Source organism: Cyrtonyx montezumae, unplaced genomic scaffold (assembly GCF_038088225.1).
Source record: "Cyrtonyx montezumae isolate F1298 unplaced genomic scaffold, pur_monq_1.0 scaffold_6, whole genome shotgun sequence".
In the NCBI taxonomy this organism is placed as follows: Eukaryota; Metazoa; Chordata; class Aves; order Galliformes; family Odontophoridae; genus Cyrtonyx; species Cyrtonyx montezumae.
Genome location: NW_027072067.1, coordinates 14,287,876 through 14,304,283, shown reverse-complemented (window position 1 = coordinate 14,304,283; position 16,408 = coordinate 14,287,876). Strand labels below are relative to the sequence as shown.

The following is a 16,408-nucleotide window of genomic DNA, read 5'->3' as shown; positions in this document are numbered from 1 at the left end:
CTTTCAGGGCCAGTACATTAGTTCTATGTTGAACTATAGCCATTTTGCAGCTGCTGGATGAGTCTAATTGCTGTTACAGCACAATGTCATTACTGCCTGTATTTCTCTTCTTGCTCTGGCTCTCGATGGCCCAGGACTGTTGTGCCATGCAGTGCATCAATGCAGAATAAATCCAAGTATTTAATAGAAAGAGCTCTGAGTCTTAGGATGTGATTTTGCATCGCAGCTAACTCAGGTGAAAAGGTGTGATCTTGCTCCTCTATCCTATTCATGCTTGGTTTGAATTCCAGCTGTTTCAGGAACTTGCACCCTAAGGTTCCATTATGGTCTAGGTTGGAAAGTGGAGATGGAGCGCTACAATTGCATCCTTATCTTTGTCACACCTGGAGTTCTGTGAGGGATTGAGGTTGCCATAGCTGAAAGGTGTCAGTGGAGTGGCACTGGGGAATCTTCCTGGAAAACTTAGGCGTGGGAGTCCAGGTAAGGAAGTCAGGCTGAGATTCAGTTTAGCCAGGGGCAGCATCGAATGGAGGCAGAGCTGCCTTTTCCATGCTTGAAGAGAGAGGGTGGGAATGGGGTGTTGGTGGGCTATTAAGGAACTAGAAAGTGAAGGCAAGGCTTCCCTGATTAATCAGTGCTGCTATGACAGAATGTGGCTCAGCAGGAAACACCCACTTGGAAGCATTTGTATGTAATCTCTCTTTCAAATTCACTTTAGCTACTACTGTGTTTAAGTACTTAAAAAGTAATTAACAAAATCTACACCCAGTACTGCATTAAACTGCATCAATTTCCTTGCTTATAACCGTTTAGATTGTTATCTTTGAAATAGAGACTTTGAATTTGCATTTATTTGTACAGCTTTGCCTGACTGTGATAGGTTCTGGGCACTTGTCTGCGAACAAGGTTTGCTAGCTGATGAAACAGACACCCAGATCAGGGCAAACTTTTCCTTTCCGTGCATCTTCTAACAAAGAAATGCAAAAAGTGACCACAGCAGGATCCTAAACCTGTAATTTCACGTATGTGCTACCAGCTTGTGGGATAAGAAATCTGTTTTGCGTGTACTTGTTTAACTGATTTTAAAACTAAAACCTACAAGGCAGTGCTGGACTTAACAGCTCACTTAGCATTTAATATCACAATTGAAAGCAATGGAGTTTGGGGTTGTTTTTTTTTTTTAATTTCCTCTTCAAATTCCTACACGAAGGAACCTCTGTCAGGTTCACAATATATTATGATACGGATCACAGCGGAAACTTTGAATTTAGAAGTCTGTTACTCAAGCCAAATTGGATCTTTGGGCTTTGTGATAAATGGTCAGCTTTTGACTTTTTTTTCTATTTAATGTGGGAGTTAAAATTTTAAGGAGAGTTTCTATTTCTCACTGAAGCTGACAGGCATCTGGATTATTTTTTAGTTAGATATGGAATGCTCAGCCTGGCTCTCCTAGATATTTTTTCCTTGCCCATACTGTGAAATTCACTTGTCAAGGAGTGGAATATGGTTAAGTGAGAGAATTCGAGTTCTTTGTGTTGCTCTGTATAGACCCGTTCTGAAGTATAAGAAGCAGACTGTGATTTAAATGCTTCTCCTACTAATTTTAATGTCTATGACTCCCCATGGCTGCCTTGAGCATCTCAACCTTGATTACTCTAAAGTTAAGTTCTTTTATGCTGGCTTATCTGTGATTGTTTTATGCTCACTCCATCTGTTTCTTAATGTAGCTGTATAACTTCTTTCACAGTTCAGATTTGCTGATTTTATCACTTTGGGGTTGTGGTTAAAACATTCTACTCTGCTTTTATTGAAAGACGCTTTGATAAATTTGTGAAAAGTATCTGGAAGTTCATTATCAAATAATTATTTCTCTGAAGCTGATTCCTTTTTTGAAGGCAGAAAATAGGTTAAAAATTTTACTGAAAATGAAGATGAGATGGGTGAATAAGGTAACGTCACTGATTTCTCAGGGCATTTTCCCTCTCTTAATTCTAAGGGAAAATAATACTGTTAAATTGCATTTTATGATTCCACAAGTAGCAAGACAGTCAAAAAAAGAATGGAGAGCCACTTTGTCAGCTTCTGAGTCATCCCATTTCACAACAATACAGTTCTTAGTTTAGCATCCTATTTGTCAGGATGTTATTACTGGTCATTAATTTTTAAACTGTCACTTTTTTTAGATTAGATTACTCTATATAAACCTTAGAAAATGATAAGGCTCATCATCCATCTTTCAGCAGTCATGTTCTCTGCTAAATGTCCTCAATATATAATGCAGGACAGGCCAGTTTTCTAAAGAGAAGTTTCTGGAACAGAAGTTGCCACCTACATTTAGGTGGCAGCAAGCCCTTATGGTGGGCTATTGATTACCTGTTTCAATCATCTACACAATACCATATATATGATATACTACAACAGTGTTAAATGGTGACTGCTGAGATTTGGCAGTACTATAATGAGGAAAACAGATAAAGGAATGGATATTCAAGCATTAACTGCTTTGTTAATTAATTTGAGCAGAGGATGCATAGAAATACTAAAAGATGGATATACCTTTTGTTTAATGGAAGAACATATCTGCATTAAGTAATATTTGGATCTATCTTGACTTCATCAGTCTCCAATAGCCAACCAAAAGTAAGTTCCTAGAAAGAAACAGTAGAAGAGGATAAGTATGTGGGCATGCTTTTTGACATCATCACAGGCTGCCATGATAGAGCACTGGCACAGGCTGCCATGAGAGGTCATGGAGTCTCCTCTGGAGGTGTTCAAGACCTGCATGAACCTGTGCACCCTGGGCTAAGGAGCTGCTTTGCCGGGGGGGGGTTGGACTCGATGATCCCTGGAGGTCCCTTCCAACCCCTACAGTTCTGTGATCCTGTGACGTATGCCCCCTGCTTTCTAGTGATCTTTGATATCCTTGTGTTTACCAGCCTTTGCCTTTCCTGCCATGAATTTATGGCTATATATTCTGGACTAATGTAAGCTTTTCACATCCTTAATATTTTGTGCCAGTCCTCACAGTAACAATATTCTCTATTTAAAAATAACAGAAAAATCCCTCCCACCCCAACCCTCACAAATTCTCTGGAGGTAGGCACTAACTGATTGCACCTTGTCCTTTTTCCTCTCACAGTCTTCCCTAAATAGCATTTTACAGCTTTTTCTAAGACAGAAAGCCCTGTTTTATGTGCTCATTCCGTATCCAAAACATGCTCAGTATCTTTGTTACCCTTCTTTGTACCTTTCTTGATTTTACTGTTTCCATTGTGATTTCACTTATGTGTTAATAGTTAGCTGATTTTATGTGATAGTAATTCAGAACCTAATGAGCGCAGCAGTTCAGGTTTTTGATGACTAGCATGTTACCATAAAAGAACAGTTTCTAATTATTTGGAGATTTCAGGTGTGTATACGCAGTTCAGTACCTGAGACAATGCATTTTTACACTTTAATTAAGCTTCTGGAATTACAAAATCCCTTTCTAAGTTTCCATTGTCTCAATATGAAAAAAAAAGGTGACCTAGATAGGAGGTTGTGTAGAGTATTTCATGTTTTGTATGTGGGGAACGTGTGCCAGATATGTTTCTCATGTAAAAAAATAGGAAGATCTTGGTTACTCTAGGGCAAAAGAGTCACAGTTCTTCATGTTTTCTCCCTTGAGGTGGTTACAATCACTTAGTATTTTGATACTCTAGATAATACAGATCTCAAGTCTTTCTTAATATACGTTTAGAGGTAAAGATGGTTTGGATGGGTGTTAGTTTCAGGAAACAAGTCCCTTGCCATTATGGTTTGATAAGTAGTGGCTGGGCCTGTCCCTTACTCAAAAGAAAGTGTAGAACTGATCAATGAGAAAAGTAAATGGTGGTGTGGTGTGAGTGTTACAATGTGAAGTCGAACAAAAGATGGAATGTTCATGTAAGGAGTTCCCAGATTTCTGTAGGTAGGGAAGCCCTAAGACAGCTTTATAGACTAAGAATTATTTTTCTTCTTTTAAAACAGTTTTAAAATGACATGCTGAAATGTTGCATTTTGTTTAGAAATTTGGCTGGTGTTCTGCAAACATTACATCAGAATTTCAGACCTTGGCTGTTCCCACTGCTTCCAAATTTTGATGTTACTCTCTCACTTTACAGTAAGGCACAATTGGGCTGAACTTCATGTCAAATTCACACCTGTAGCCAGTAGGTCAAGAGAAGGCACACCTGAAGATCTTCCCAAGTGGATCATATGCTTTTTTAATTGAAATAAAGATAAGGACTTGAACTAATCATTGTAACAGCAGGTCTATTTAATAAATCACTTTGTAGCTACTCATGATTGCATCATTTAATTGTTTAGGTCTTTAGCCAATTGTTTGTTAACAAACCCAGATTCACTGAGCAGTGTAACTTAGTGTGAATGATTCATCTGACAGCCCCTGCGCTGTGGTTGAGCACTCAACTTGATCCGCTTTTATCTATCCATCTTCTCCCTCCTTCCAGGAACACTGCATTTTTTTTTTTAGTTTGAATGATGTAAAATCATTTGGCCTTTGGCCTTTGAACGCATCATAAAGCCTGATGAGATGGTGCACAGATCCATCCTGGGGCACAGCATATTGCTGAGATAGCAGGAGCACACGCGTCCTGTCATATGACATTGCTTAGATGAGGACCACATTGCTACATTATTTCTCAGAAAGCTGATCATTATTTGTCAGAAATCTGATTTGAACTTCAGACACGAAGAATGTTAAGGGTAGCACACAGTACAGCTTCTCTGAAAAATTAAAAAGTACACAGGCAACATTCAGCAAATATTGGATCAATTTTAATAGACCTTTTGTAGTCTATAAACCACATTAGGTAAGTGGGTTTGGGAGAGTATTTATAACTAATTATGCTAATACGGTGCAGTCAAATAACACGAATTCCCAAAGTGTTTAATGACCAGTGCTTTCCAAATATGCCTATGAGAGGGGTGGATGGCTGTGTCATGTTTTTGCTACAGTAGGATTCCTAAATCAGGCCTAAACATGCAAATACCCTCAAAGAGACAATTTAAAAACATCTGCAATATTGTACCTTTGTCTGATGCAGACTTGATTGTGTGTTGTTTTTTTCTTGCAATAAATAGTCATGGAGGTAGTCATCATCCCTTAATTTTATTTTGATCCCTGTTTGGATGCACTCATCCAGGGGCTTGATCTTCCTGAAGCTCAGATATTTAAGCAATAGTCAGGACGAGTTTAATTCATGCTTTTTTATTCCTTGTACCCATGATCATTATCCTCTCATACTGGCACCAAAAATGCAATTGTTTTAGGAACTGCCAGCTGCAGTTTTCATCCCCCAAATGATAGTAAAAGCTGTTGTCTTGATTCTCAAATATATTTCAGAACAGCACTGTGGCCTCAAAATTTTTCTTTCCATCTCTTTCCTTATTTTTGTCCCTTATTACCATAAATAAAGATTATGTTGGGAGGTTGCTGTGCTTCCTATCAGTGAAAACATACCTACATGGTTGCAGGCACTCCTTTGCCCACTCTGCCTGTATTCTGAAGTAGGATTCATTAACTCATGTTCTCAACTGCATTAACATGGTTTCCGGACAGGGGCTGACTGATGTCAGGCAGTAGCACAGGCACAGAAAATGGGAAGGTTTGCATCTTCCAAAATGCATCTGAAGCGGGATCGTGTGCCAGGCGCTTGGAATTGTTGTGATGTGTGTGCCCAGTGCATGACATACAGATGGGGAAACCTTCTAGAAGCCTTCTCCTGTGACTTGCCTCTCTGGGAAGTAACACAGAAGTGAATATTCCCAAGGCTGCCTTGCTGTCTGCTACGGCATTTGAGAGTTTAAAGGAGAATGTGCCGTAGAATGGGAATGTTTCTGCTCCTCAAGCTTACAGCTACTGGATGTAGCAACATGAGTGCTCTCTGTGAGCCACACAATCCTCAGGAACCTCTTTAAATACAAGCCAAAATAACAGTGTCAGGGAAACACTCATTGTGCCTTTCCTACCTGTCAGCCAGTCCCCCTGCTCCAAAAGAAAATCCAAAACTTCCCTGAAGGATTCATCAGCATTCCTCTCGTGCTGTGGTATAACGGTGTGTTATAGTGAATCTTAAACCCTGACCCATTTTAAAACAATCAAAAACAATCAAAATTGCATGGCATTGATATTTCTTGTCTGCAGGCATTTTTGCTTTACTTTTGGATGACTCATCCTCCTTAATTTTATCACCTTCAGACTTAAAAAATTCCACCCTAAAGATGCAAAATATCACTTTGCCTCTCATTTTGTAACGTAAAATAGGAGAGCTCAGCTTTAAGTAGGAAAAATAACCCTGCTCTTCTCTCCAAGGGGATTTATGTATTCCCTTTCCACATTGAGTTGCACTGTCCTCTAGTGGATATCTGAAGCAATTGTTTCTGTGTGTGTGACTTCCATGCTGCTGATACAAGAGGCTTAATCGTTGTTTGCAGATGGACGCTGCCTGATAAAAGAAGCTAGTAGACTACAGTAAGATTTCAAAACTGGATAAGAACAAATAACTGTAACTTGCAACAAAAGTAGAGTAACGTAGGGACATTCAGAAACGTTTGGAGCAGAAAGGTACAAATGTATGGCATCCGTTTTGTTTCATGGTGCTGGGAGTTGCAGGTAATCTGCTTTTCTCACTTGGAAACAAACATTTTAAAACTGCCTGAATGAATATAAAGACTAGTGGGGAAAACAGCAAGGATTAAATGTGCCTTATTAGATTGAAAATGAAGAACTATATTTTATGCTTTTTTTTTTTAATCTCAGTATTGCCTGACATACTGCTGGCTTTGTCTTGTTTAATTTTGGGTGAATCTGTGGATTAGTTTGGTAAAATACTGTGTTTTTGAGGATGCAAATTTAGACCCCACTGACTAGCAGGACTGGGAGATAGGATTTGTGTTATAGCCTCGGGAAGCACTGGAAACCTCCACGTAAGAATGGGTTGGCCAACTGCAGCCCATGAATGGACTGTCCTCAATGTGGGTGTGAGCTGTGATGTCCTGGAGAACAAATCTCGTAACCAACACAGGCTGTTTCAGAGAGTCTGTGTATATCTTTAGCTGATGGAAGAGCTAGGAGTGGTTAATAAATGAATTCACTTAGCTCCAGATGTAAAGGTGAGTATGTTTTGTGTTTGCTTTTTTACAGTCAAAGCAAAGTGCAAATGTGCTGCTCTTCGTTAGTGGAGCTTTTAATTCTCTTCAGGTACGGTTTTATTGATAGCTGCTGAGTAGCTACTTTTCAAATAAAATAAATGGACTGAACTTCCAAGCAACAATTTGCAGCAAGGTCAGGGGTTAGAGCGGTGACTTTGAATAATATTTACAGTTCCCTGTGAGTATTTGTGCATCTGTGTGAGCATATAAGGGAAAAAGATGGAGGAAAGCAGGATGGCCCTCACTGGTACCAGCCATGCTTGACCATCATCAAACAGTTGTGAAACCCCAGGATAGTGAGCAGTAATGGTGGGGTTTTTGTTCTGTGAAACCTGGGGTTTTGCCAGAGTTGCAGCATCTGCCATTGATCTGTTATGTTTACTTCCTTGGTTTTTGTTGTTTTGCTGATTTATTTTTCCAGGGGCAGGTGTTTCAAGCACAATTGCAGGCTCTGTCAAACCTTGTCAAGGCTTACTTTATCAAAAAGCTGCCGCAAATTAAAATTGTTTATTATTAAGCAAGTTAGATACAGCTATGCATAAATATTTCTTACGTAACAAGCTATGTGTCTGCATATATGTACATACAGTAATTAGGAGCTGTGAAATTGAGAGGTGTTGCAGCACTTGCAAAGCATCATACAGTACCTAGCATGAAGACAGCAGCAATGCAGCTGTTAATTAAGTTTCCACCACTTTTGCTTGGGGCTGGCAGGCTGCAGGTTGTAACCACCATTGATGGTGATGTCTTAATGCTATTGTGGGTTCTTTTATTTCTCCAGAGGAGTCTGTAATTAATTCTGAGTACGTTTGAGGGTGATTTCACATCTATCAGTTGTTTCACTCGATGGAAAGAGCCCAACCCTTGGATATGCTGGTATCTTGAATTTCCCTGATAAAGTCACTGAAAAATAAATTAATTGTATGAGGGATACTATTGGGTTGATGTGGTAATACTGCTACCAAGTCTTGAACTGGGCAATTGGCCCTCTTACTATTAATCTGTCTTTCCACGTTCGTTGGATGCTGAGCACACTAATGCTTAGCAATTCCAATTAAAAAAAATAAAAATAAAAAAAATTTCTCTTTAGACTTGAATAACACAGAGATGCACATTCTCAGTGCACATGAAATACTGAAAACCTTTTCATCCGTATGCTGGGTCTGAATGTTAAAGTTCTTTCAACTAGAAATGCAAGATCTCGTCAGTCTACAGAAGCATATATAAACAATGTTCACAAGTTTCAGTGAAGTTAAAGTGAACCTCAGCATCACTGGGGCTGATCTTTTGGCTTATTTGGTAGATTACAATAAAACCCAAGATTGAATTCTCTACCTGAATCAGTTTCTCATCGATTGAATCCTTTTAGACCCCTCTCTAATTTAACAGTGTATTTTTATTAAAGTCAAACATACAAACATCAATTATCCAAGCTGCATCTAATTTCCTCCAACATTTTTTTTTCCTTTTGCTGCCGATGGATTAGAAGACCTGATTAGAATTCAGCTTGAAAGCTAAAAAGCAGATCCTTAAATGAGAATGTCTGCATTAGGAATTAAAATATCTGTACTGAGCATAATATCCTCCTCCTTATCTCTAATAATGTAAACACCCTTGGTTAAGTTGATATGTCACATGCCTGATGCAATGTCCCTGATTAAGGAGAATGTGATAGGAAGGGCAAAGCAGTGCCTGGGGCTTGTCCTGCTAGAATGCATCACCAATGTGTTTTAACATCAAAGCACTTCTCATAGGTAGATCCCTACCATGGGGATTAATGGTATGAGACTTTGAAGGGTTCTGTTTTCCCTTGATGTGTTTTTACGTCCCAAGCCCATGAATATTTGCATGTGCACGGGGTAGGTGGTTGGAGCAAAGCAGAGAAGAAGCCTTGTAAGGTTTCATCATTGGTAGCTTCTACAAAGGGAAGGACTTTCTGGGAACTCAAGGGTGAAATAAATAGTTGCAATGACATCACCACGAAACCCTGGACTGGTGAATGCATGCATTTAACGTGACAAAGTGTTGGCTGGCATCTAACCAGGGCAGTGCCGTGAGAAGCCTTGGAGCTGGGAGCAGCAGAAGGCGTTGAGAGAACTCAGCCATGTGGTCCCACTGCCACCTTCATTTTAGGGCTGTTGAACTGGCATTGCAGTTCTGCAGAACGCTGCACATGTCAGCAGTAGATGATGGCTCTGCACTGTGGGTTTCTACAGAAGTATACAGGTGAGCTGATTACTTGTGGGAAGCGAAGCATATGTTGAGATTTTTCCCCTTTTTCTTGCTGTGTTGTGGATGGCAGTATTCCTGGCTGTGGTGAGCTTTCAGTCTGTGTGACTGCACATCTCCAGAGCCAGTTGTCATGTTTTGTCTGCAGAGGAATGCTAGACCTGGTGGTGCAGAACTGCACACGTGTGTGACTGCAGGGAGTGTTCCTGGTGCCAGCATGAGGCCGTCTGCCTGCAGGGCAAAGGGAATCTGTTCACCTTGTGCCATGAGTTTAGCATAACTATGGTTGACATTGTGCACAAGTGAAATCCAGCGTTGTTTCATTCCTCCAGACCTAATCCCCTCTTTTTATGTCATCTTCCTGAGAGTGAGCGTGATTCTGGCAAAGCCTGTATGTGGTGCTCAGGGAAGGTTATTGCAGACCTCTCTCAGCCCTCCAAAAGCTGTGATGGGAAGCCTGCCATGAGAACTTGGTTTCAGGATTATGCTACCTTGACATAATTTTCTGTGTGTAGAATAGTTATCTTTCTAAGGCATCACGCTGTGCTGTTCTCTATTGCAAACATCAAGGTATCTACTTTGTTGTCAATTCTATTTACCTGTTCTTATTACTGGATTTTACAACTACTGTACTTGATTTTATGAAAATCAAATGCTCCTTTCAAGCTGAGGACCCAAAGCATCTAGGTGTTGGAATGGGTGCAGGAATTTCAGTTTCTATAACTGATGAATAGCAGTTGAGGTTGTTATCAATTAATCTGTAGCAATAAGAACTCTTCATTACATGCCTCTCCTTATTAATTAGAAGGGATTTTTACTCCCATTTATCAAGTCAGGGTAAGTGTGCTACCATGTCCTCTGTACTGCTTATAATAAAGCATGCACCCATATTATTTTGTGAAGTGTGCATAAACACATATCCAATATTCTCTTGAGCTCCAAACTCAGAAGATTCTTCCAAATCCAGAATGTAGATAGTTCTGTTTTTATTTTAATTAATGAGTAGAAATTCTTTTCTGCGTAATAATGTTTTTAATGACATAAATTGTATTGCCACTTTAGACCAAGGTATTTAATTATTGTTACATACGACAGAAATAATACACTCAAAACCAACTTCTTTGACCTGCATGTCAGACAGAGAGAAGTTTTTACCCTGCTTTGGAAATATTGCATGTATCTATTAAAAATAACTGTTTCTCACTCTTCTTTCCCACAGGTTGAAGCAATACTTGTAAACATTTTTGGGGGTATCGTGAACTGTGCCATTATAGCCAATGGTATTACCAAAGCCTGCCGAGAGCTTGAGCTGAAAGTGCCTCTGGTGGTCAGGCTGGAAGGTGAGTGCTGGTGGTCCCAGACAAAATCTTCCCTCATGGTCACGGTGTTCTATTTCAGCTTCTGTTGGTTTCCAAGCTCTAAACACTCAAGTCCAGCACACTGTGTTTAATTCTTTATCTATAGCATGTTCTGAAGCCAGTAAACTCTTTCCTTGCAGGTTTCAGTGTCCCTGGTATCAGGTGGCATGCAAAGAGATGAAATTTTGCAATGAAAGCATTATGGTTTTGCTTGTAACATTTGCAATGCAAATAGAAATGATTTTGGTGCAAGTTGCTATTCACTGGGAGGTATTTCCTTTTCATGCGATTTTCGCTGAATGCATTGCTATTATTTCTAAACCCGCAGCAAAATAGTTTTCTTAATTTTTTGTCTGGCATAATTAAAAGAAAGAGGTTAGAGGTGGTGTTTGGAGAGAGCTTACTTCAATGTGTTTTTCAGCCAAGTATTGAAGTGTCCAGGTAAAATCCATTAAAAACTGAATTTTCTAAAGGTACAGAATAATTTGTAGAGGAAATCCAGGAAAGAAATAATAATGAGGTGGGGAAGAGCATTCCTTGGTGATTACTGGCTCTTCTATACTTTTCTTTGCTAAAAAGGCAGTGAGTATGAAGTTCTGTTTCTAATTTCTGAGGAGCATCTTGAAGGAAGAAGAGATTTCTGCCACTGAATGGAAAAAGTGCACTGGCTGAAATCAGCACAGCACTCAAACACTTAAAACATCTCTTTTTACTCAAGTAGCCTTGGAAAAATAGAGTTTTTGTGGTCTCTTTAAATATTCTTGTTATGTGAAAGGTGCTGCTCAATGGCGTTTGCCTGGAAGGAGAATCAAGAGAGCTTCTGCCCTGGGGTCTGCGGCCTTCAGCAGAGCCATATGCAGCTTATGGACAGAGGTCAAAGCTCAATCTTTATCAATTCCAGCACATCATTTGATGCAAATATTGTGTGTTGACTGTCTTCCCATGACTGCACACTCTTTGCTAGGTTTGATAATATTTTTCTTAGGCTTTTTGGTCATTCAGTAGATTACGTTACCATGTTTTCTTAGGAGATTTTGTCCCATTACAGTACAATCAGCTCTTACTTGCATAATATTTACCCCAAAAGCATTTTAATTCTTTCTGTTATTCCCAGTATTACCTATGAATTTGTTCTAGATGCTGACCTCTTATGTTTACAGCTTTCAGAAGTCGCACCTATGTGCTGTTAGCTTGTAACTCCAGCTTTTTCTGTTCCTTAATCACCCAACCCAACTGTACGTGCATTTGGTTCTTTTAATCTTTCCTCAGAAATCAATCCCTCTGGATCCTTAATCATCTTCCTTGTTCTTCTTTGAACTCGTACTGGGTTATCCAAATATATAATGACTTTGAATTAATAGTGAGCACTATAGAGGTAATAAGACTACCCAAGACTTTAAAAACATTGCTGATAACACTTTACACTTCAAAAGGTGAAAAAGGGACAAGCACTTTTTTTGGATTTCCATTTTTCCGATAGAAAGTTCATGATTATTCCCGTAAATCTAACAGATTTGTGACTTGCACTTTAAAGACTCTTTGCCCACATGCACTGTATTACAAATGTCGTGATGACTAGAGTTTTAATCAGTCAAATCTGCCTTGATTTAGTGGGATTCTGTGGACAAATCTTTGTTCTCAGTTGAATTATAATTACAAGCTGTTTTACCAGTGGATAAAGAAAGGATTATTCTTCTCTTTGAAAATGGTAACTTTATAATTACATGTATTTACTTGCCTTATCAGTAAAGAACTCACCAGCTGAGACATGGGATTATTGTTGTTTGAAAGGCTCATAGACAAACGGAGAAACTGCGCATTCCGAATTTTATCTTTTACAGATGTTGAAAACTCACTTCTGCTGTTTTTATGCAGGGCTTTTTTCTTCCTTTAAAATGTAATGTATTTCAATTAAGTTTTGTGAGAGCAAACCAGTAGTGCTGCGTGGAAGCCAAAACTTGTTTCTCGCTCATGTAGCTCAGTTTTTGATGAAAATGGCAAAGAATAAAAAAAAAAAGAATTGTGAATTAGATGTCCTCTTCCTGTGTTGGAAATTTTCCATTCTCTCTCTCAACAAATGAATTCTCTGCTTCTCTCATCCTAGGACAAGAAGAATTGGAAGGAATTAGGACTACTTAACTGTGGAAACACAGAATTGAACTGGCTTTGTTCAAATGCCTAAATCCCTAACTTCTAATATTTAGCCATATGATTCATGACCTGTATTTTTCAGCATCTAATGATTTTTTTTTCTTTTTTATTTTCCTATTCAGAAATCTAATACAAGTGGAATTTTGCTCCAATTTGTCTATCTTGTTCCCAGTGGCTTGTCAGCACAAATGTGGCCTAGTATCTATCATCTGTGATTTTACTATGCCACGTTACCTACCAGGAGTGAAGAATGGGGTATTTCGAGGTCACATTTAGAACTCATTTTGTATCCATCTCTTCCGGGCTCCTCGCTTTAAAAACCTGTTGGGAGTATAATTGGGTGTTTTGTTTTTTGTTTTCATTCAACCCATGCAGTCCCCTTGACTTGTTTCTAACAGCGTGTGCAGGTATAATCCTACAATTTGTGGAATCAAGCCCGGATAGAATATTTATTACAAGGAGCAGTGAGTTGCATAGATTTACTTTGCTAGGGAGAGCAGAGATTTCAAGGTGATAGAAATGTAAATGTGACAGATTACATGTACACAAATACAAAGGTTGTTTCAGAGCCCGGGTTTCCAATGGAACATAAAGTCTTGAAAGTATATACTGATAAAGTTAGAGCTTTCCTGTTTTTCTTTGGAGTATCATTGGTAGTAGTACATGTCAGAAAGAAAAAAAAAAAACACAACTTTTTCTCATCAAAAAGGCAAACTCCTAATAGCAATCAAGTTTAAAAAGTGAAACAAAAACAGAAACAGAAAACAAACAAGAGGGAGGGAAAAAAGCAGCAACAGCAGCAAAGCCCTGCAGCCTTCAGTGCTGTGAATTTTCACTTTCTCAGTGATGGTGTAGGTTTCTTCTGACAGTCTGTGTGTGGGTTCTGTGTACGGTTCTCTGACACCATCCAGTGGCAGGAGGTTCGTGTCAGAATAGTGGCATTATTTATTTGTTTATCCTAACATCTACTGCAATAAGATGCCATCTTATGTACATTCTTAAACCTTTCCACTATTTCCTGAACATTTAATTATAAAACTATATTCAACAGGACATTATAATAATTCGTGTGCTTTCTCTGCCTAAAATCCTCATCATGATGGGATAAAAAGCATTCATTTTTTAAAAATGATGCAAGTGAAATACTTGAAAAATGTTTGGTTGCATGGCCTGCCTATAGAGGAGTATTTAATAAATATGATATGTGACCATAGTGTTCTGACAGCAGTGAGGTTTCTTTTCAGCTCTCGTATTTTTATTCATTTGCATGAACTCCTCCTTCCCTTTGCAATGGACCGTGTTTTGTATTGATTTGGTAATGCATGTTAGACAGCAGTGCAGAGTAGACCCAAGGTATTGTTTTATTCACACCTGCTGGTAAATTAATATTTGCCATTTGCTGAACTGCAGATGTTGAATTGGTAGCTATCACAAACAGCATCTTTTTCTGTGTGGGAAAATTTCCACTACATTTTTTTCCCTGTCTCCATTCGTTCTCCTTATAACACTTGTAGAGTCCTATTTGAGAGGCCATTATAATCATGGGCGTTCGGTGTTTATCGTCGATAAACTTCCACTTCCCAGCACCTCCTGTTCCCATCACGAAGTGCTGGGGCTGCTGCTGTGGGGACGCCATTGGTCTTCCACTCCAGGAGAGGGAGCCCTGACTTGGGCACGCTGCTTAGGTAGACTGGAATTTCTCTACTTCTGCTGTGTAGTTTCAGACATTGTATAATGTTTGCCGAAACAAAGCATCACCCTTTAAAGTGAGCACTCTGGAAGTTGTATGATACAGTGTGTGCTTCTTGCTTGGTTAATAATTAAGGGTGCAATTAGTGTGTAGTTCCAAGTATAATCATAATTCATTTTGATAGGTCTAGGAATTACAAAGTAATTAAACGTTTTGACGTGGCAAATGAACAAGAAACTTGATGCACAGGAGGGTGGAAATGATCCTATAGAGAATCAAGTTGGGGTCTTGTGCATGATCCAGAATGGTATAGTCCACTTGCTCAGTGCAGCACCTGTCGTGGAAAACATCAGTGATCAAAAGTGTCTTTTCTGGGGGAAAAGTCCAGAGAATTAATATTGTCACTGAAGTTGAGTTCCTTCCTCAGTCTAAATCAGTCATTGAATCTGGTGTTAAATGGAATATTGTGTAGTTTGAAGCATCAACACTTCCAGTAGAGATTTAGTAGATGATGTTCACTTATTTGTTAATATTAATTACTAATTATAGCCAATGTTCTTTATTAGGAACAAACGTTCACGAAGCCCAGCGCATCCTGAATGAAAGTGGACTCCCTATCACCTCTGCAAGTGACCTTGAAGATGCAGCAAAGAAAGCAGTGGCGAGTGTGGCCAAAAAATAATTCCTTGCAGATACTCTGTTGGGAAGTGTGTATGTTTTGCAAGACATCATTCCTGTTGTTCCTTCAGAGAGGATAGGTGGCATTTTCCTAGGCTGTGTCAGCATATGGGGGACTTACTTTGTGACACATAGCATTCTATAGACATGCAATTGGGCCTCACTATTTTTTGCTTGTGGTTTCTTGAACAGTACGTCCTCATCTAGTTTTGGTAATTTTGGTATTAAGAATTTTAATAATACTTAATTTCATAAATCGTTTTCTGCTTTTCTTCCAGAATTGCCACTGATAAACACTGAGAAACCTATTTCACAATACTATCAATCATTTTTTTATATTGTAAAGTCTGCAAACTGATAATGGGTTTATATTTTTATGAATTTTTACAACAATGTAAAAAAAAATGTGCTCACAGTATCTATTTTTATTCAAATGAAAGTTTATTTTCTTTTTTTTTTTTTTTAGAAAGTACACATTTTGCCTTAAGATGACTTTCTTCTGTAGATTCACAAGTATACCTCACAATAGAAGAGACCGAGTTGTTGGTAGGAAGGGACCTCCCATTCTTATCCTGAACCTGTGAATAGGTGGAATGTGATTTATTTTGTTTTCTGGGTTTTGGAAATGAGGTGCAGTGTTTCTAGGTGTGACCGTGTCATGTGAGAGGGTATGTGAGGAGGATGTGTGTGCCAAGCAGAAAATGGCTGCTCACTTTTCAGAGTAACCACTTGCATAAACATACCACTGCTGTGAAGTTTCACAATAAGGCGAGATCCTGAAACGGTCTTCTGTCAGAGTCCTGGAATATTCTTAAATTGAAATAATTTCCCCTCCTCAAAAAAATAAAAAAATAAATAAAATAAAAAATTCTGATTTATCGAGAGTAAAACACAGATGAACTTTTCAGTTTTTGAAGTATTTTGTTTCCAAGATATCAGCAATCTATATGAGAAATAAGATCTGAGTTTCAGTACCCAGATACGGACTGCCATTTATTTAGGTTATATGTAATTTTGTACCAGTCCAAGTTCAAGCTGTCAGTTACACGAATCATTCACTCAGGGAACAGAAGACAATACCAATGGTTTGCGTAACTACAGGGATCAG

At 38.8% G+C, this 16,408-nt stretch overlaps 1 protein-coding gene across 1 annotated transcript in view; it reads left to right on the top strand.

Moving 5' to 3' along the window:
* SUCLG2 (succinate-CoA ligase GDP-forming subunit beta) overlaps positions 1-15,452 on the top strand; it is a 106,472-nt gene extending 91,020 nt beyond the window's left edge. Inside the window, exons 10-11 of the mRNA XM_065749572.1 lie at positions 10,643-10,763; positions 15,189-15,452. Coding sequence (XP_065605644.1) covers positions 10,643-10,763; positions 15,189-15,304 — 237 coding nt within the window. The 3' untranslated portion in view covers positions 15,305-15,452. The remainder of the gene's footprint in view (positions 1-10,642; positions 10,764-15,188) is intronic.
* The last annotated feature ends 956 nt before the right edge of the window (positions 15,453-16,408 follow it).